The 21,967-nt window shown below is 46.6% G+C and overlaps 1 protein-coding gene across 2 annotated transcripts; it reads right to left on the bottom strand.

Moving 5' to 3' along the window:
* Positions 1 to 1,419: 1,419 nt before the first annotated feature.
* LOC138567456 (protein timeless homolog) lies at positions 1,420 to 7,911 on the bottom strand. 2 transcript variants are annotated; one of them, XM_069645656.1, is made up of 4 exons: positions 7,776 to 7,905; positions 3,552 to 3,722; positions 2,539 to 2,684; positions 1,420 to 1,654 (listed from the first exon to the last, which is right to left on the bottom strand). In XM_069645656.1, exons 1-4 carry the CDS (start codon positions 7,836 to 7,838, stop codon positions 1,627 to 1,629), a joined length of 408 nt encoding a protein of 135 aa, XP_069501757.1. In that variant the 5' UTR covers positions 7,839 to 7,905; the 3' UTR covers positions 1,420 to 1,626. The 2 variants fall into 2 exon arrangements, with proteins under 2 accessions (XP_069501757.1, XP_069501758.1); XM_069645657.1 differs by lacking the exon at positions 2,539 to 2,684 and having other exon boundaries at positions 7,776 to 7,911.
* Between the last annotated feature and the right edge of the window lie 14,056 nt (positions 7,912 to 21,967).

Here is a 21,967-nt window from a genome sequence, read left to right as displayed (position 1 = left end):
GCCATCTTTTCTAAACATAGATATATGTAACATATTTCTATGTTTAGAAAAGATGGCCTGCAAAGTACACAAACCATAGTAAGGTACGCACACAGATATATAACATGTATATATATTTGTGTGCAGACCTTACGATTTGCGTGCTTTTTAGGCCACGCGCTCCCAGAAGCCACGCCCCCAAATGAGGGCCCCCTCTCGATTTCTTACCCCACTTAAAGCCCTGTTTCTGCCAATATATCATGATGACTGCCCTTAGGTGGAAGCTAGTAAGTTAGTCTCCCTGATGCCTGTACTATATAGTGGCCACACCTCTCCCATGTGTTCAGTGGTTCACCAAATTCCGGGGAGCCTCCACCTATGTATGGTAACTTTTTGTTTCTGCTCTCAGCGTCTGTGGTGGGTTTCCAGCCCCTGTTCTTCGATCCATGTTGTGTCTCCGCCCAAGTCAAAAAGGAAGATCATCCTGGAATCATTCTGGAGTCATCCGATGACTCCATTCTAGAGTCATCCATGGATAGTTCAGGAAGATCATCCGAAGTATTCCAACAGGCCAAAATATGTAATGAGATGATGACTCTAGAGTTATCACAGAAACTACTACAGGATGAGTTTGGATTACTTCCAGTGATGATCTTGGATTACTCCAGGATGACTCCATGACAACTTCAGGATGAGTGGGGATTACTCCTGGATGACTTCGGATGACTCTAGGATGACTCCATGACAACTTCAGGATGAGTTGGTATTACTCCAGGATGACTTCGGATTACTCTAGGATGACTCCATGACAACTTCAGGATGGGTGGGGGTTACTTCAGGATGGTTGCATGAGAACTTTAGGATGGGTTTTTAATTGTGAATGATTCTTGCAGACCACTCCATGATGAGTTTAAAAGATTTCAAGATGCTTCCAAAACATTTAGGAAAAGGGGTTTGATTACCCAAGGATGTATTCCTTTTGGGTAAGATTGGTGGCATTACTTTAGAATGACTCGTTAGACTTATGGATAGTTTACTGGAAATAAATCTAATGAATTTTGCAGCTGTCACTGTCCATCTTTGCTAGAGCACCCAAATGTTGTTAACCAAGTTCACCGATTTAGTGCACAAAACTACAACCGCCCCCTCCCATGTCACGAACCAAACTGTAAACTCCCTAATTTCAATTCTCACCTCTAGCCAACAGGGCCTCACACCCAAAATTACAAAGCACTGCATTGAAACACACACTTCCAGTGACCTAAACAGAATCTGTTAAAGGTCTACCTGCATGACAGACTGCCGCCAGTCACTTCACCCAATATCACTGAGAGCAGCCAACATTATTATGATAGTAAAATACTGCAGCTATACATTGTTGATATTTTATTATAGTATTGCTGTGGCTATAAGATGTCTTCAATCAAACATAGGCTCAGAAAGTGTTCACAAAATGTTTTATTTAACAAATGCAGTTTAACGGCATAGCTGTATTCTATAAGAATAAATCAGTTTGCAAAAATACAAACGAATAATCATCGATCCTGCATTTCGAAAGGCGGTGTCTTCTTTAGGCCTCTTCTGGCATTGCAGATTTTGGTGGCAAGCTTCCTTCTCATCACCTGGCCGTCCATAGTAGGCCAACTGTTAGCCTTGCAGACAGATCTCAAAAATTCTACAAAAAAAAGAAAGGATATATGAATATAAATGGACATCAGAAAAGGCATTGTTAAATTACTTATTGTAGAATAAATACAGGATTAACAAATGTTAAAATGTCAACCTACAAATGTGTCACTACATTTAAATGCATTTGTACAAAACGGTTGAAACAGGCTTAAAAGATAGATTTGAACTGAAAATGAATCATGGTTTTCTGTGGCTGCATTCAGAAGATTTATGGTCTTTAATGGTCAAAGGGGTTAATATGTCTTTGAGGAGATGTTGAGCCAGGCACTGAGTCGGTGGGGATGGGAGACAGGACAATCATGCAGAAACAAGATTGACAGATTCATTGTGTAGATACAACAGTTTGACTTTTAAATTAGAAACTATCACACAGTTAGAAATAGAAAGCATAAGTGGATGTGGGGAAATCGTCTTTTAAACCCTTTGCTAATTAACATAACCAGAAGGTCCGGAAACACATGACCCGAGATATACCAAAGCACACCTTGCTTACATGGGTGACCCAATGCCTCCTGCCTGAAAACCATGCATCACTGATTTGTTGCATACTCGAATGGACTAACAAATATACAACACCCCAAAGATAATACCCACTCCCTGCCTTTAATTACCCCTATTCTGCATGGAAACCAGGAATGGCCAATGTGCAATGAATGTGAGGGACAGGTTTTAAAATGTATTAGAAACAAATGACTTATTAGTCTAGAATAGAATTTGTTCATGCAGTAGCGAATTGATACACCAACAGCTCTCGCGTAACGGCCACCATCTATATATGGTGTCCATTCAATGCGGAAAAGGTACTCTCAAAATTGTAAGTTAACTACAGTTTTTAAATTGGGAACGGTTCTGTTATGAGGGGAATATCACCTTCTGTTGTGTGGATGATCCAGTGTCCATTCCCAACGACTTCTCCACTGATTCTGGTAATGAATCGGTCCTGGTAAGCGCCGCCAGTGATGCCTGCAAATGATGTATTGCCAACTGATTGTGTCTTTGCGTGGCTTGTAATTGTTCTACAATTTAAAAAAAAACAAAAGTTAAATGCACCTACTTTCTGGCCATCAGACTAACTAACAGCGTAGACAAGAACAATAAGGCAAATTTGCGCAGGATATCACACTGCAGTAACAGTGGGAGAAGACACAATTACAACTTGGTCCACTGCCCCTACCAGTGAGCAATGGTGTCAGGTGGAGATCCAGCCCAGGGAGTAACAGGGAAGGAGAACCTGAGAACCAGCCAGGAAGTCGGATGGGCGCCCTGACCCTGCCCAGAGAGTCAGTTGAGGGCTATAGGCTGTCACTGAAACTATTGGAATAGAGTACAGCTAGGGGGGAATGTCATTAAAGGAGGGACACAAAGCATGCAGATGTTTGGTTATTTGCCCACTTTTTGACTGGCCATAGCCATGCTAATCCCCATAGCCATTTACACCCAGATCCTGCGCTTGCCCCAAAATACCTTCTCATGGGAACTCTTTGAGCTCGTATTAATCAAGCCATCCCATTAAACGGTGCACTCAAAGTGCCTGCCAGTGTTTTTTTCAAAGCAGTCTTCTGAGCGTTAATAACTTAATTGGAGTAGTAAACCCACTACTGGTGTAATAGAAATGTCTTAACCAGGTCTGCCTTCAGCCACTCGATTTAGAACTGGTGCAGCAAACTTGCTGCTTCAGCTAGTTCACACTGAGACAAGTTGTGAGGTGAATAGCCAGTGCTGTGACCAGTGTAGTGCGGAACAGAGCTCCAACATTGGGCTCTTCGCTTATGTCTTGCTAGTCTCAGTTGGCAAGAGTGAACCCCCATGTGTCAGTGCGCTCTCACCATTCCTGCCCTTGCCATTACGCTCACAGTACTCCAATCCCAACAGGCCCAACTCACCTTCACAATATATATGAGATGATTGTAGCAGTTTTCCAGGAGGTTGAAGAAAAGTTTCTTGAGAAAGAGCCGGACGTTCAGTGCAGAGTGCCTTTCTCTCGTCGTCGCCTTGGCCTCTTGCTTTTTCTTTGGGGCCCTTTGAACCTCCATCTCATGGCTGTAGTTCTTGAACTGAATGACCCAGATTCAGAAAAACAGTCATCTTCAGTTTTGAAAACGGTGATCAGACATTCTAATCCCTCGAGACCAAAGTAAAACTTCCGCTTTTCGGTGCCTTCCTGTTAAGGACAGACAGCCCTGAGGAATGAGCAATCCCCCGAAAAAGCCACTAGGACAATCTTCTTGTGCTCGTAACACCATTTGCCAAGAAAATGTTTTTAATCAGTGTATATGTGTATTTTAGCACCATGCGCCCCCCCCTTTGTGTGGTGAATGAGTAACTGTATTAAAATATTTAAGTGCTGCACTCATTCCCAGCAACAATAAAAGCATTCAAGCCTGTGTGTGTACTACATATTGGCTTGTTTATTTGAGCGGTTTTACTCCACACTAGTTGACCTAAGATGGAAGTTCAAATTGAAATATAAAGACACAAACTGCGCACCATCTCTCCCAACATACTCCCCATCTCCCTTCACCCCCAAATGGCCTCTCCTCCTCGACTGCCCCACCAGCCCCTTCCCCGTCAACTACTCCCATCCACTCTTTGCCCTTTAACTGTGAAATGCCCCACCTCATTCATCCCCTACCTGCTCCCTCTCCTGCACACCTTCTCTCCTAACAGCCTCTCCAAGTGCATCCTTTTCCATCAACTACCCCACCACCCACCAACTGCCCCTTTCTCCCTCAACAGCTGCACCACCCCCTTCTCCAGCTGCCTCCTTCTCCATCAACTACTCCCAGCCACCATTCACCCCAACTACCCCCTTATCCATCAAATGCTCCACCCTCAACTGCCCACAGGACCCTACTGCCTTTTCGCCCTCTACTGGCCCCACATCTAATTCTCTAACTGATGTTTGGGGAGAAGGGTGGTGGGTGCAGGTAAGGAAGAACCCTTACCTGCACCCACCACCCTTCTCCCCAAACTGCCCCACACACCTTCTCCCTTCAAATGCCCCACCACTTCTCCAACTGCCACATCCTCTGCTCCCTATCTGCCCCATCCTGTTCTCCCCATTTTGCACAAATGCCCGAAACCGCCCCCCCCCCCTCAACTGCCCCCAGGCCCTTTGGCCTCAATTGCTCCCCACCCCTTCTCCATAAAATTCCCCTTTTCCTTTAACTGCCCACTTCTCCCATCAGACTCATACACCCTTCTATCACACACCACGTCTCTCCCAACTTCCCCATCCCCCTTCACTACAGTTACTCCATTAACTGCCCCGCCCCTTCAACTGCTCCATTCCATTCCCCCCAATTGTCCCTTCTCCCTCAATTGCTCCCCACCCCATTTCCTTTCATTACTGTCTTCTCTCCCAACTGCCCTGCCCCTTCTCCCACAACTGCCCCTTCTACCTCAACTGCCCGATTTCGCCTCAACAGATCCCACCCCCTCTCACTCAAATGCCCCAACCCCATTCAACTGCCCCAGCCCCTTCTCTCCAAGTGCCTAACTTCCTCAACTGCCCCACCACCTCCTTCTTCAATTGCCCCTTCTCTCTCAACAGCCCCCTCCTCCCCCAACTGCGCAATATCTCCCCTAACAGCTAAGATGCAGACCCAGTCCCAGGCGCAAAGGGGAGGGATACAGGTCAATGGAGCAAGTGAGTCAGAGAGGGGAGAACACAAAGCCATGCGTGGGAGTAAGGGGGAGGAGGGGTCCCAACTGGAACGCAGGTAGCAAAATGGCCAGGGAGAGGGGGTTAGAATAAGCCCAGGCAGCAAGGGAGCATTTCATAATGCAATAACAATGTTTCGAAAAATAAGAAGATTTTGCATTCCTTAAATTGCAACGAGACGCGCATGAAAAGAGAAGTCGGGTGCCTTCACCTCACACTCAGCCAAAAATGCTCTCCGGCAAGCCAGTGACCACCCCAGGCCTTATGCAGAGACCCCCCCACCCACCACTTAGACACTAAGGCATGGACTTTGCAAAACTGCAACAATACCTCAGAGAAGGCCTATTCGTTCAGCATCCAGGCCCCCCTGAACAGCACAAACAGCACCAAGGAGCAACCCCACACACACACTCGCCCCTACATTCCCACACATTCAGACCTACCCAGAGACACACCCAGACCCCTCAAACATCTCCACACACTCGTCACCAGTCCCCCAAACATACAGCCCCCACAAACACAGCACCACCTCACCCCCACACAGCACACCCTACACACAAAGCAGTAGGCCCCCCACACTCAGACCCACCACTCCCACTCAGCACCCAGCAATCACCCACACACTGCATCCACCCTCCACTATTCTTCTCTAACTGTCCCCTTTGTTCCTGAAATTGCCCTCATTCCTCTTGTCCTCCAACTGCACCCCACCCCTAACCACCAGAACCTCCATTAACCCACTGCCCCCCATCAAGGACTTCCCCCGCCCTTAGCCCTCCCCCTCAAGGACTCCCCACACTTAGCCCTCCTTCCCCTAAAGCCTCTGCCCAGCCTCTTCTCTCAAAAGACTTTGACTGCATTAACCCACTTACCCTCCAATGACACCCCAAACCTTAACGCCCCCCCATGTCTCTCCTGCCCTTAAACATCCCCAAACGCACTCCTGCCCCTATCCACACCCAAACTACTCCTGTGCCCTTAACCCCAAGACTCCCCCACCACCCACGTTTTGCTATACCCGTTCTACCCGTGAACCCCCTCTTAATCCTGTCACAATACTTCCAAACGCTTAACCCGCAACCCAAAAGACACCCTCCCCATGTTTAACCCTCTCCGCTCCAAAGACTTCCACCCAGCTCTTATGCCTCAGACCCCAAAGATTTCCACTGAACTTAACCCATGTCCCCGCCAAAGACTTACACCAAACTCTTAATCCCCCACACCAAGCACTTCTACCCACTCATAACCATCACCCCAAGGTCTCCCCTCACCCCCTTATCCCTTAGTCAAAGAATTCACTCCCCTTTAATAGAACCGCCCTTGGATTTACCACCTTAACCTTCCCCACACTCAGCCTCAGGTGCACCCCACCCAGCCCAAAGGACGGTTGCCCCCTTGCTACACTTGGCCCCAAGGATGCCCCCATCACTACACTGTACCCCAAGGATGCCCACCATCACTACACTCGGCCCAAGGACACCCCCCATTACTACACTCGGCCCAAGGACACCCCCCATCACCACAATCAGCCCCAAGGATGGGCCCCCATCACCACACTCAGCCCCAAGGATGCCCCCTCACTATACACTTGGCCCCAAGGATGCCCCCCCCCCATCACTACACTCTACACCAAGGACACCCCCCATCACTACACTCGGCCCCAAGGATGCCCCCCCATCACCACATTCAGCCCCATGGATGCCCCCTAACAACATTTGGTCCCAAGGACACCCCCATCACTACACTCGGCCCCAAGGATGCCCCCCCATCACCACATTCAGCCCCAAGGATGCCCCCTCACAACACTTGGCCCCAAGGACGCCCCCCATCACTACACTTGGCCCCAAGGACACCCCCCCATCACTACACTTGGCCCCAAGGACACCCCCCCATCACTACACTTGGCCCCAAGGACACCCCCCATCACTACACTTGGCCCCAAGGACACACCCCCATCACTACACTCTGCCCCAAGGATGCCCCCTATCACAACACTCAGCCCCAAGGACGCCCCCCCATCACTACACTCAGCCCCAAGGATATTTCCCCATCATCACCACTCAGCCCCCAGGGACACCACTGACATCGCCACACTTGGCCCCAAGGGACACCACTCCCATCACCACTCTTATGCAGGCACACCACACACTCCCATGTACCCGCATTACATCCACCCCAGCACCAAGGGCATCAGCATAGTACCACCCCACAGATGTCTCACTTCCAAACCCAGGTCAGGACTCTCTTCACACTCAGCCAAGCCCCTCTCTCCTATAGTTGCCAGTACGATTTTGCACACTGCAAATCTTCATTCCAATCCCCTCCCCCACACCCATCGAGCCCCCTCGTCTCGAGCACATCCCATCACACCAGAACACTTAACTGCTGCTTCGGTGGCTGGATCTGGAGTATAAATCCATCAAAGTAAAAAGAAAATGTTTACTTTATGACCATCTGTGCGCAATTTCAGTAACAGAGCGGGCTGCTTCCTACGGGATGGCCGCATTGTCACGGCCGCGGCAAAACAAAGAAAACACACTTCCGGCGAACTGCATGCCCGGCAGGGCAGCAGGCAGTGCATGGAATGCTGGGGGCTGCAGGCAGCGCAATGAATTATGGGGGCTGTAGGCAGCTATTCTGCAATCACTGAATTTACGGTGCAGCCGTGTCATTTTGGATTAAAGCTTCATTTTCCAATAGCACAGTACACATTTGTTTGTCCTGGGAATAGCTAATGACGTGCTCAGACTCAGAGGAACATTTTTATCCAGGTAAAGTGAAAACGCGGTCAAAATGACTTTTACTTTCAACAGGAATGTCAGAAGCTGAAAGCTGAAAAGGTAGTTCAGCAGGTTGTGTTACGGTTGCTAAGATCTCAGGTTCAGCGTGTATCTCCTATGGCTTTTTGCATTTTTTTCTTCTGGGAACTCTATAAAATGTATTGTTAATCCCAATTATAATTATCTTTTATAAAATATATATATTTTTAATGCAAAAAATGTACCCAGGACTGCTTGCGTTCCAGCACCCCTTCTAACTTTATTTAGAACCCCTGCTACTCAGCAACACAGAACCACAACGTCCAATTTAACCCCAGCAAGTCAATTACCCAGACGCACCACACAACCTCATGGGCCGGGAGGATAGCTCAGGGGCGAAGCGTTCGTTTTGGAAACAAGACAATGCAAAGCAAAACAGGTTTGAATCCCGGGTCCACGCTTAGAAACTGGTTCTCCATTATTAAACACGTTATAAAAAAAAATATTATACATACATCATGCCACCACCACCAATCTCACCAAAGCAGCTCACTCGGGCAACCCAGACACCCTACCTCACCACAGCATCTGACTCCATTGCCCCAAGTAGCTACCCCAGTAAAATCAGATCTGCCTAACCTCCGGGTGCCCCGTCCCCCAGCCTCTGGGTTTTCAAGCTCTTCTCGAGGTCTCAAATGTATGCAGGTCTGCAGTAAATCCATCACCCAACCATATTTACCAACATCCGCCTGCATTGCTCCGCAGGACCCCCACCACCCAACTTGCCAACAGCAACTCCACCGCCTAAGCCATTTGCCTCTCAACCTTTCAGAAGGCAGGTGAACACAGATGATTTTGTTTTGGACGGCTGAGAGCCCAGTGAATCATATGGACAGGTAAGAGGCTTGATGAGTGATTTAACAATTTCTATGGTGGTTGACACCTCTGAAAACTTGTGAGTTTAGAGTTATGGCCAAACTCACCCACCACCATATCCACCAAAACACACCCACTACCTAACCTCATTTAAGAACAGCACCCTTTACCCCACTATCCAATCTCACCAAAGTGCCCCATCACTCAACCTTACACAAGCACCCTCACAACTCGACATAATCTAAGAGCACCATGCATTCAATTTCACACTCCACCATCACCTGTGCATGTTACTCCAGTTCCCAGACTTGCTGAGCACCCCAGCACCAGACCTAAGTGTGGCACCTCTGCCCAGAACTCCACGAACAACATCCCTGTTGCAGCCTGTCTGCATCTGGCGCATTGCTGCATGATTGTGCAGCGTTGATGGTTGTGGTTGCGCCCCCTGGAACATCATGGGACTGGGGCATCACTATCCAGCAGACCATATGGCAGAGCTAAGGCATGCCATACAGAAGCACAAAACAATGCGGCATCCCAGAAAATAAAGGTTCCAGCTTCTCAACAAAGCTCCAGCTGTTGCTTGGTGTTGCTTGTTCCCCATTCTACCTGCTCTTGACTCCTGATTCGTCTGACCCCATCTGGCTCCTGGATTTCCTTTGGATTATCTATTGGATTGGTTGATTTCTGGTACTGAACTGCTGCATTGGATTTTGGACTGGCCTAGATTCCCTTTCGATTGATTTGTCTTCTGGGACGGAACTGCTGCACTGAATTTTGGACTGGTTTTGATTCCCTTTGGATTGTTGCTTGGTTTAGTTTGTCTTTTGGTATTGATCTGAACTGCTGCATTGGATTTTGGACTGGCCTGGATTTCCCCCGTGGTTCACCTGATATTCTGGTGACTTAATGGACCCACACACATCACCTCGGGTATTCCATTTGAGTGGTCCATTGAGACGGTTAAGAGATAGGTCTTTACATATTCTGTATAACCTGTGTCTTTGCCTTCTTTTTCAGTTTGTGGGGACCTTCCAGTCCCCCTCCATATCTTCCATTCTAACCGGTGACCCCTTTTGGTCATTTGTCAGAGGGGGTTGCTTTATGTAGAGTAAGATTAAATCCCATACACGTGGGCCTGGCTCCAAAACCTGACAATCACCTCAGAGCATCTGCCTGTATTCCGGCTTCCTGACTGCCAGCCTCATGAGTGTCTAGTGAAGGTGCGATATAGAGCAGAGTCACATGACGGGCAAACAAGTGAGACACAACATTAGAAAAAGAGGCCCTTCATGCTTCGTATTGAAACGTGTCTGGTCAGCATTCTTCCATAAAGAGATTGGGCAACAGTCTTGATAAATGGCACTGAAGGATCAGAGAGAATTAGAAAGAGAACGACCGGAAAAAGATGAAGATTGGGCACAGAACACAAGCATTGGCACAACCACGCAGTCTGGCTTTTTTTGTGCAAATTTAAGTGAGTAGGTGAATATGATTGAGTGGATGGAAGGATGAATGGGAGAACATGGTTGCTTGAGAAGATGGATGAGTGAATTATTATGACTGTATGGATGGGTGAATTTGAATATGGTTGCATTGGTGAATGAATAAGTGAATATTCTTGGACATATTGATGGGTCAGTCAGTGAATATGGTTGTAAATAATCCATGAATATGGTTGTGTGGGTGGAAGAATAATGGATAAATATTACTGAGCATTAATGCATTAGTATATGAACATGTTTGTATTGAGGGATGAGAAAGTATGCATTCATAGTTGAGTGGTTAAATATTGAGAGTGTTTTTTGAAAACAGTAGTTTTTTTTTTATTTTGGTTCACTTATGATATAAAATAAGTTTGCCTGCATTATTCAGTTAATTGAAATGATGCCTATGCAACATTCAGAAGAGTTTCCTTGCAGAAGCTGCTCGGCTGCACTCATTCTACAATTTCTTTCACCTTTGAGGTAGTCTTTTCGAAATCTAAAAACTCCAGGCCCTTTCTCTGTGTGCATTTTGTAACAGCAGTTAGGAAGTTCTCCACATAACAAATGCCGTTCTGCCCCCGGCACCATTAACATTTTTCACCACTATAACATTTCTTACCAGGTGCTGAATAATTAACTTCCTATTTAATTTTAAACACGCCATCTTCATACATGTCAGGAAACACTGTACCTTTTGGGAGGCACTCGTCCAGACCTGTTCCATTCAATGCATTCTTGGACTTGTAGTCTTCAATTTATAATAGACAAATACTGGATGACAAGTCAGAGAAAGGAAAGAAACAAAGGACTGTCTTCCTGAATAATGGGGATATAGTTATGATGTCATTGGAATGGTGTCACAGCGCATCAGAATTCGCTGTGGCACCGATGGAAATGGATACACTCTGTGTTCCATCACGTTTGCCCTGAAACAACCGTTTACCAGTCTAGTATATTCCAAGATGGCACTCGGGCTTCGTATTTACATCCTGAAACTGCAGCCCGCTGATGCTTTGCAATCCTCTACCTCCCTAAGTAAGACGCTTGTGTATCCCTTCTACTGGCGTGTCCTCACTTCTCTTTCCTTCTGGCTGCCCTTCCTCTGAATTTCGTTACCATTCCCTCCTTGCCTACCTGCTACCTTTGCTCTGCTTCCTTCCCTGATTCCTTTTTTCCGTTGCCTGCCTTTCATTTTCTGCTTTCCCTGCTGACCTTCACTGCTGTACTTAGCGGTGCATTCCCCTACATATGCGTTAGTCACTTATTACTGCAAGAAAACTATTTCTGTAGCATGTATACTTTTAAGTGTGATTTCTTGTGAATGCTTTAACACTTTTATACATGATCATATCCATATCATGCTTTTTACATGCAATTAAAAAGAATGCCAAAAAAGTGTGCTTAGCAAAGCATTCGCAAATTATTCAGCACAAGTGCAACTAAGCAAAAGCTGAATGACATACAGTATTAGTCCGCAAATCATCCTACAAACTCTGTGATGCTCTGAAGTAATCAGTAAGCCATCCCCAAATCATCCAAAACAAACACGTTTCATGGAGATGCTCTTGAAGTCATCACCATGTCATCCCAGAATCATCCCCAAATCATCAGGGAAAAACATATTGATGCTCTTGAAGTAATCGGCAAGTCATCCCAGAATCATCCCCAAATCATCAGGAACAAACATTGTGATGCTCTTGAAGTAATCGGCAAGTCATCCTAAAATCATCAATAACAAAGAGTTTTCTAAAATAGGGATGATGCTGGCATAATCAGCAAGTCATCCTAAGCTCATCCCCAAATCATCGCCCACCATTCGGAGACATTTGCTGATGACTTTAACAGCTTGATGACTTCTGATGATGTGGAAATGACTTCTAATGTAGTTCGATGATCATCGGATGACTCCAGGATGGCCTCTAAAGTCATCCTTTTTGACATGGGCGGGCCAGTTGTTCAAGCAGACTCGCCGCCGTTAGCAGACTCGCCGTTGCATAACTAAAAGTAAGGTTGCGTGGGGTGGTGGCGTTGGTTGGGGACCGGCAGGCTTGGACTGGCCTATCGGGCAATAGGCTCATGGCCGAACCAAGAACACAAAATGCTGGTGTGGTCCAGTTTATTGTGGTCAAAGTGGGCCACTTTTTTGGCCATTTTGGGCCAGTTTGATGAGTTAATTCACTCTGCTCTAATCATTTTGACCAGTGTTGCTGAATAAATATTTATTGCCATTTGCAACTGTGGCCAACTTTTCCATTAGTGTCCGTGACAATTTTATGGCCCAGTCCGACCCTAGGGACCGTCTCTTGTGTCATTTGGTGGGGGCGTCGGGAGGCTTCGGGCGGGCAGGAGCAAGAGGACGGTGTCCCTGAAGTTGGGGAGCATCCATATTTCGTTAGGCAACGTGCCGGGTCATCCGAGGGATGCTAACCTGTGTTAGCATGCCGAGCAGGGCTACACGGTCACTTGAATGCTGAGACAGTGCTTTCCTGGGAATGTTGCAGGGAAACCGAAGAAGCAGGCAGGTGAATAATGTGTTGTCACCGTTTCTTGGCGATGCAGATGTTATGCGTGAGATGTGGAATATTCAAGGCACATCTCGCGCACTATCAATGAATAAACAATTACAATTACAATGGAAGCATTACTTTGCATGAGTCTTTTATGACGCATGCGCATTTCTTCGTTCCGCTCACTGGAAAGCAATGTTTTCATCCTGAGTGCAAGGGGGCGCATTACATCATGCTCAATTAAGTTGTTAGATCAAGGGAAAGCGTGAATGAGAGAACGTTAACAAACAAGGGTTGTATAGCGGTGGCGACGTGCTCGTCTTGGAAAAAAACAGCGTGGAGCTGCACAGCTTCCATGTCCGGGTCTGCACTTAGAGCCTTGTCAAAAAATGAGCTATATTGCTGCATGTACATAATACTTTAGCGAAAGAAAAAAACAAGGAATGGATGGGTTTTCTATCTGTTTTGCATTTCTGCCAAGGGGTGGTAGGTGCAGAGCAATCATTAAGGAGTATGTATCTATGAATAGCTGGAGTTATATTGGTATCCTCCCCATTGCTCTTTTAGGTTTTTGTGGCACAACACCTTTGGGCAGCGGATTCCCAGAGGGTATGGCCTCAAGGAAAAGTAAATCCGGAGCACCGGTGCGCACGAAAAGCGTGGAAAGGATTGGGCCGAGGCAGTTAAGTAGTTAAAGCTTAAGTTTTATTTTCATAGCAGGCCCGCAGGGAGCACACATCAATCTATGGCTCCGCCAACCGTCACTCGCGTCTCGCCTCGCGCCCACAATAGAATCTCGGTCAGACGTGATGCGGGACAGCGAGCGACGGCAAGCGCGAGCCTTGTATAACCCAACATCTCTACATATCTCCCCCCCTTAAAACAAGTAACATAATAACAAAACCATATGTGAAAAACACTCTAAGTAATATTCCCAACAAAAAAAATCTTAAACAACAAGATCTAAAATATTTAGTTGTAATGCACCTAGAAAACAAATGTATATGAACAATGCTAAAAATACTATTATACTAATACATGGATTAAAAGAAACTCCAAGAATATCAAATACAAGATATAGTTCAACCAAGATATTCTCTCATCCAACTTGGTTTTCTAACCATTCTTCCTTTTGAAGTAACACTCTCACTTCCCTCACACATCGGCTCCAGATCATAACCAACTTTATCTTTTGACTCTTCATACATCCCACTCTGACCCCCGAGTTCTTCATTCATTCTGCACTGGCAATCTACGTCCTTATCCTCAGGTTGATCTATCTCATTAGCTTTTGCTAGTCTTCCCTTTGACCAAACTTCACCTCCTTCTAGAATAACAACACCATTCCTTACAGCAGAAATAATTTTAGGTCCTATAAATTTGCTTTCAGTACATTTTTCCACAACCCTAGGATTTTTAATGTATACCTCTTCACCTACATACCATTCACGCTCCTTTACCTTCTTCCTGTCATCAAAATGTTCTTTGTTCCTTCCTTGACCTTCCCTTATTAACTTCATAATCTCTTCTCTATCAATCACAACCGACCTTGCCAAACCAAGCCAACCTGGACACAACTTAGTCCCTGGTTCTCTCTCTTTGAGAGAAACAAAAGGTGCAACCCCAGTAATAGAGTGTGGAGTGGTTACATAGCTCCACGTCACATGCTTTAACACCTCTCTCCATGGTTGCCCCTTGTTCAAAGCTAATTGAATACCGGCCTTGAGGTACCTATTTACTCTCTCAACTAGTCCATTAGCTCTGGGATGGTATAACGCAGTTCTTGTGTGTGTTATACCATAACTGGATAGAAAACTCTTCATTTTCACTGAAACAAATTGCACACCATTGTCCGTTACCAGTTCAGACGGAACACCTTCTCTCATAAAGATATTTTCCAAAAATGTGATTAACTCATTTGCTGTCACATCTCTCACTGACTCCCACTCTATCCATTTAGAATGGAAATCTACCAATACTAGCAAATACTTATCACTCTCTCCCAAACCTGCAATTGGGCCCATAATATCAACAGCCAGTTTCACCCAAGGCTGACTAGGAACAGTATTAGGGATCATGGGAGTTTCACGAACCACTTTACTCTTATCACAGGATTGACACATTGCACAATGTTTTACTTTCATTTCTGCCATTTTGTCCAAACCTGGCCACCAATAGCTTTGCCTCAACTTCCTCTTCATAGCTCCCTCTCCCGGATGACCTTGGTGAGCCAAGTCTATCAATAACTTCCTAATACCTTCTGGTGGTATACAATGTTTTCCCCTCCACAACTTTTCATCCATCCAATACAACTCATCTTTAATGTCCCACCAAATGTGGAAGTTTCTGTCTAGCCTTTTTTTTTCTGGCCATCCTTCCATAGTCCATGTCTTCACCATTTCCAAGTTTTCATCTTTCTGCCCTTCTCGCAACCATACATCCCGCGTAACCGCCTGCTCAACCTCAGCTACAACTGCCTCATCCAATATCTCCTCTTTCATACCCTTCTCAATCTGTCTTTCTTCTTTCCCTGGTAACCTAGACAAATAGTCCGCTACGACGTTCTTCTTTCCGGGCAAGAAACTCACTTCAAAATTAAACAATTGCAGTCCCAAACCCCATCTGTTAATCCTGGGCGAGCCCATCGCCCATCTTGCACTCTCAAAAAGCTGGACCATAGGCTTGTGGTCAGACCGCACTACAAACTTTCTACCCCACAAGAAAAATTTAAAATGGTGAACCGCCCAGAACATAGCCAGCGTTTCTCTTTCAATAACTGAATATTTCGTTTCAGCCCCTCTCAGTGGCCGTGAGGCAAATGCAATCACTCTCTCCTCATTATCCTTGTTAAACTGTAAAAGGGTTGCACCCAATCCTACACCACTCGCGTCCACAACCAACACACACTTGTCATGGACTACAAACCTACCAATTGACGGTGCATTCACTATTGCCTCTTTAATATCTTTAAATGCCTTTTCACACTCTTTGCACCACAAAAACGTTGTCCCCTTGCCCAGGAGTAGCCTCAATGGCGTAGATAATCTTGCAAAATTCTCAACGAATTTGTGATAATACTCAGCAAGACCAAGGAACGATCTCACCTGCTCCTTATTCTCGGGTCTAGGCGCATTCTTGATTGACTCTACCAAACTTTTTCTAGGTCTCACACCACCACTGTCTACTACATGTCCCAGGAACTCCACACTCCTCACTTTTATCTTACATTTACTCCTCTTTACTGTCAACCCTGCTTCATCCAGTCTCTCCAATACCCTCGCAAAAATCACATCATGTTCATCCTCCGAGCCAGCATAGACAAGAATGTCATCCTGAAAAACCACTACATTTTGTACACCCTCTAACACAGTTTCCATTACTCTCTGGAAAACAGCGGCTGCCGACGCCAGCCCAAAAGGCATTCTGCAATATTTAAATGTACCCAAGGGAGTCACAAATGCTGTTAAAATTTGACTTTCCTTCAGCAAAGGTACCTGATGATACGCTTGTGACAAATCTACCACAGAAAACACCGTTGCACCCTCAAGCGTGGACAGTTTTTCCCCAATATTTGGAAGAGGGTGTTTATCAACCAAAATATTTCTATTTAGGTCCCTTAAGTCCACACATAGCCTGATGTCACCATTGGACTTAGCTGCTACCACCACATGTGAAAGCCATTCAGAGCTCTCCACTCTTTCAATGATACCACCTTGCAGCAGCTTTTGTAATTCTAGCTTTACCTTATCATACAAATTGTGTGGAATGGGTCTAACTTTGTGCACTTTGGGTACTGCACCTTTCTTTAGTACAATACTGTGCTCAAAGTCTTTCAATACCCCCAAATCCTCTGTAAACACCCTAGGATACTTTTTTTCCCAAACATCTTTCACTTCTGCCACCGTCACAGGACACTCTGCATTAGCTTGGATTCTTATACCCAACTTCCTTTGTTCTGCCCACCCTAACAAGGATGAACCCTCATGTGTAACATACACATCTGCATCGCAACTGCGCCCTTTGTATTTAATGGACGCACAAAACTTTCCAAGAACCTTGATCTTGATGTTTCCATAAGCATACGGCTCAATATCATGTTCGCTGAGCTGTTCCACTTTCCCTTGTACACATCCTTCATACGTCTTCCTCGATATAAGGGTCCACGGCGAACAACTGTCAACTTTCATTGTTACTACTCTGCCCTGGACCAAAAAAACATCTGTAGGACCTCTCCCCTCAGGGTATAATTCGGCAATTTCCAAAACGTGCCTTCCCTGAAGTGGTGCACTACGACTTTCCTCTTGTTCCGGAGTGCTCATCTCCACACTGTTGACTTGTCCTGACTCCTTGCAAACCCTTGCAAAATGACCTCTCTTTTTACACTTTAAACAGTTAATGTTCTTGGCCGGACAGAAAACACTTGAGGCTATATGCCGATTGCTGCCACATTTAAAACATTTGATTTCCTTGACAAATGCTGGTTTCCTTGGAGTAGGACTTCTAACTGCAGCAACTTCACTCCCGTACTTGTCCGCCTTCATATTTGACATATATTTGGTCGTTTGTTCCATACTTCGTGCCAACTCTACCGCCGCCTCTAGTGGAAGATCCCTGGATAGCAACCTCTCCTGTATCCTTTCACTATTAGTACAACGTACTAATTGATCCCTTATTAATGAGTCAGCAAGGTTACCAAAATCACATGAATGACTGAGAGTTCTCAACGCAGCTATGAAATTCTCCACTGGTTCTTGCGGCTCCTGACCCCTTTTAAAGAACTTATGTCTCTCAAACGTGACATTTTTCCTGGGTTCAAAATGAGTTTCCAGTTTCTTTACTGCCGTGCCATAAGGGTCCGCCTCTCCTTGGCCCTCTTGAGCTGGTTCCGGTAACCCATCTTACACACTGCGCCCTTCCGCGCCCAAATTGTGTAGAAGGATGGCCTCCTTCCTTGCAGATGAAAATTTGTCTCCACCTATTGCGATGAGATAAGTATCAAATAGCCTTTTCCATCTGTCCCATCTTATATTGGCTGTGCCTGCTTCCGGAAGGAAAGGTGGAGGTGCTGCCATACTTGCCGCAGCCATAATGCCCCTGTTCTTTGAATATAAACTTGAATCAGAAACAGCGCCCCAGTTTTAAAATGTACTCTTGTCAACAGTGGCCTTTACCCAAATGTCAAATAGTGCTCTCCAACGTTTAGTTCCAGTCATCAGATCCTACAAGAGTATCCTTTCTCCAAATGCTCAGATCCGTCACACTCAAACGCTCCTTGGAGCCAAAACACTGCCTTTGCCACCACAGCAAAAGCTCACCACTCACTGTGCCCCAATTTAGCAGGATTTCAGTCAAAAACGCTTGTTTTTTTTTTTTTTTTTTCTTGAGCGTTTACTAGCAGTAATACGGTAACTGTAACTGAGAAGTCCAGGGACAGCATTCAGAAAGGGCCGCACTTTGAGTGCCAAGATCCTCCAATTAGATATGCTCTGCTTCCAAACCCCTCCCTCCTGTCTTCCTCCTCACCTCTGCACGTAATGTCCTGAAGGGAGGGGCGTGACTGACACACAGCTGTGTGAAAGAATCCGAGTGGAGCTCCTCGCCAGGGAACACTGGCCCCGTCAACCCAGACGGACCTTCCCGCAATCCTTAACAGAAGGATGTAGATTCGCGACGCGGCCACAGAGCACTTCAAAGGAGCCCAAAAAAAACAAGAGCGGTACCGCTTGCATCCTTTCCCCCGCGGGCCTGCTCATCCCATCCTCGTCGCCATTTGAAAGGATTGGGCCGAGGCAGTTAAGTAGTTAAAGCTTAAGTTTTATTTTCATAGCAGGCCCGCAGGGAGCACACATCAATCTATGGCTCCGCCAACCGTCACTCGCGTCTCGCCTCGCGCCCACAATAGAATCTCGGTCAGACGTGATGCGGGACAGCGAGCGACGGCAAGCGCGAGCCTTGTATAACCCAACATCTCTACATATGGCCTCAAGGAAAAGTAAATCCGGAGCACCGGTGCGCACGAAAAGCGTGGAGCAGAAACAGTTAGGAGTGATGGGTAGGTTTCCTGGTAAGGCTAAAGAAAACGACACGCAATGGGTACATGACATGCTAGATGGGGGCACCGAAGTAGTAGAGGCCCCAGAGCAGCGGCCGCCCACAAGGGTGCCTGGTGCGAGAGTGAGAAAGCCTAAGGTGCCGAAAGAAGTGCCGGGAACCAGAAGGGAGCCAACAGCAAAGAGGATGAGAAGACCAGGGGGAGCAGCTGCGGCATCAAAAGCTCCAATAGCTGGTCCATCATTGGTGGTGTTGCCAGCTGCGGCAATTAGTGAAGCCCCAGCAGCTATTCAACCTGTGCTCCCACCAGTTAATGAAGCAGGGCATACAGCACAAGAACCAGGCAAGGGACCATCTGTTGGTGAGTCTCAGGGCCCTGATGTGATCGAATTTGTACCCCCAGAGTCCCTCTGGGTGGGCCTCAGGTGCCGTGTTGTCTGAGTGTTCAATTTCCGCACACAATGTCCAGGTGGAATGGGCCAAACTCTTTCTCACCCGCAAACCAGAGTTCAATGTTCTTGACCACCTTTAATTGGGGCAGCATGTTTGCGAGACCAGGGAGTACCCCGAGCCAGTCACCTGGGCAGTCTATGGGCCTGGGGGCTGTGCAGCCGATAGCGGGGTATATATATCCAGGGGTTGCCCGGCAGGATGCAGAGGGCAGTTTCTTCAGGAGTGGTGGGCCTTGTCCCTTTCCCTCACATTGTGCCCACAGGCGCTCCCCCATTGTCAATGCCGGTCGTAGGTGGGGGAGGTGTGGCTTCTCCCATCCAGGTTTGGACCGGAAACACAGGGGAACAAACAACAGGTACTCTGTGTCAGTCAGGGGGCAGGCAATGGCGTCTTTATCAGCTAATGCATTGGGGAGTGTTGCCCCCTATGTGCCCCGAGAGGGCTTGTTTGTTCTGGCATCTAACTAATGAGGTGAAGGAAAAATTATGCAAAGGAGAATATGTGGATGTTTTTGATTCAATTCACGGGGGGGGCAAATTCAGAGAAAAGACAGGAGGGGAACAATACATCTTTTAAGTCAAGAAAGATATGGGTAGATGGGAGTCTGTCCAGTTCGATCACAGGTTTTGCCATATATTCCAGCATCCTGAAAAAGAAAATAAGCCAGAGCTGGGCGGTGGGCTATTCTATTACCTTAACACAAGTGCAATCAGACAGCTTGGCTCAAGTATGATACCCAATTTCATCAGATGAAGGCCAATCAAGCAAAGATACCATGGGATCAGAGATTTGTGAATAGTTGGCTGGATGAGATGACCCCGGCAGGAGGGTATAACAGGGTCCTAAATTCCTTTGTTTGGCAGAACCCAAACATTTCTCCCCTCAAATAGGGCTTTCGATCCATTAACCTCATCTGTTTGGCCTTCTTCATAACCACGCCAGCCCAGCCGTCAGCCTCAACCCTCAGTTCTTTGAGGCAGCGTTCCTTAATGTGCACCTTGCAATACATGTGGCTTGGGTATATCCAAAGCAGTCAAGCTCTGCCAGCCTGAGTACCAGATGACCCTTTGCCCTTCCTGCCACCTCCTGCTTCCCCCGGACGTGTTAATTTATTAGGCGACTAAAAGTGTCAGTAGGCGTGTTAATGAAAACTGATATTGTCGATTGAAAAACCCCTTACGGGCAATTACACTAACCTGGTCAGATGGTCGACATGGAAGCAGCAACTGTAGATGGCAAGAGCCTCCTGGAGGATCTTGCACCTCCCACCGAGACTGAAATGCCAACGGGGAAGAGGCACGAACCCCAGGGAAACCCTCTGGGGGGAAAAAACCCTGGATGAAGTAGATGAAGCTTCTCGGGTGCCTGGTGCCTCTTCAAGTATGGAATCCATGCGGGCAGAGGCTCAGTTTCTACTGGAATAAGAAAAGACAGGTAAGTGGCGTATGAGAATGAGAGTGTGAAAGCAAAGAATGCAGAGGGAAGGGAATTCCTTACGAGATTCCAACACTGACTGGCCTTAGACTGGAAGATGAGGAGCACGAGGTAGAATTCTGCCTATGTACCTGAACTCCGACAGTTTTGCAGGTTCCTGTAAAACGGTACCGGTGAAATAGGGAATAGAAAAGAGAAACGAGGATCAAAGGATGGGAGACTCACTGTATGAGAGGGGATATAAGTCCTGCAGTCATCCGTCCATTTGTATCAGTGAAAGGGATCGGATGACACCGATGAACTCGGAAGTGCCTGTTGACTCGGACGGAAATGAAAGGGATTGCCCGATAAAGAAACCCTGGGGTAAGAGAGAGAGACAAGAGGGTAAGTGTAGAAAAGAAAGGCAGCAGGTTAAATCAGAATAGGAATGACCCTAGGTTCGAACTTACGGAGCGTCTCTGTAAATAGTAGCGACGCTTCGAGGAGAGTGTTGAAGATCCTTTAATAGGGTCACGTGACTCGCTACCGACGTTTGCTGATAGCGTGGATAAACTAGACTGCTAAGGCACGTACTGCCGGGTTCTGCAGCCCTCCGTATTGTAGAAAGGAGTATAGCTCCGCGCCCCCGTCTCCTGTAAACCATGGACCAACGTTGGAAAGGTGTAACAAGGCGACTTAAAGTGTCAATAATGAGATGCCTAATTTGATACCCATGTAAAGTGAGTACCATCTATTGAAGTATCTTCTCTTTAAGATGTGATGAGAACACTTTCTCGGAAAGCTCAGTTTTCTTTTTGGTGTTACCACACTCTCCTTTCCTTTGTGGTAAGTTGTGTGCATCATGGTGCAGTGGGTGATGTAAGTTCTGTGCGGTAGCAGGTACCTTAGGCACATTCTTGAACCCATGCTTACCCATTGAGTGATTAACTTATCAGCTGAACATTAGCCTCTAAATGCATCAAGGGTATAGGGGAATTTTAGTCTGATATGTCCTGTTCCTGTATCAGCTGGCCATGCTTCTTCCAAGCAGATCACTGACCTGCCTTCTAATGCATGGCTTTGCTAGTT

Source organism: Ambystoma mexicanum, chromosome 2p (genome assembly GCF_040938575.1).
Source record: "Ambystoma mexicanum isolate Mex_15411 chromosome 2p, UKY_AmexF1_1, whole genome shotgun sequence".
NCBI classification, from domain to species: Eukaryota; Metazoa; Chordata; class Amphibia; order Caudata; family Ambystomatidae; genus Ambystoma; species Ambystoma mexicanum.
This window is presented reverse-complemented; position numbering and strand designations above follow the sequence as displayed.

Bases quoted from the DNA above. Each gene is read 5' to 3' on its own strand.
- LOC138567456 (XM_069645656.1), bottom strand. From the start codon at position 7,838: ATGCGGCCATCCCGTAGGAAGCAGCCCGCTCTGTTACTGAAATTGCGC. The intron at 3,723-7,775 runs GTAAACATTTTC...TGGGTCATTCAG, and splicing joins TGCGCACAGATGGTCATAAA to TTCAAGAACTACAGCCATGA. The intron at 2,685-3,551 runs GTGAGTTGGGCC...TTTAAATTGTAG, and splicing joins ATCTCATATATATTGTGAAG to AACAATTACAAGCCACGCAA.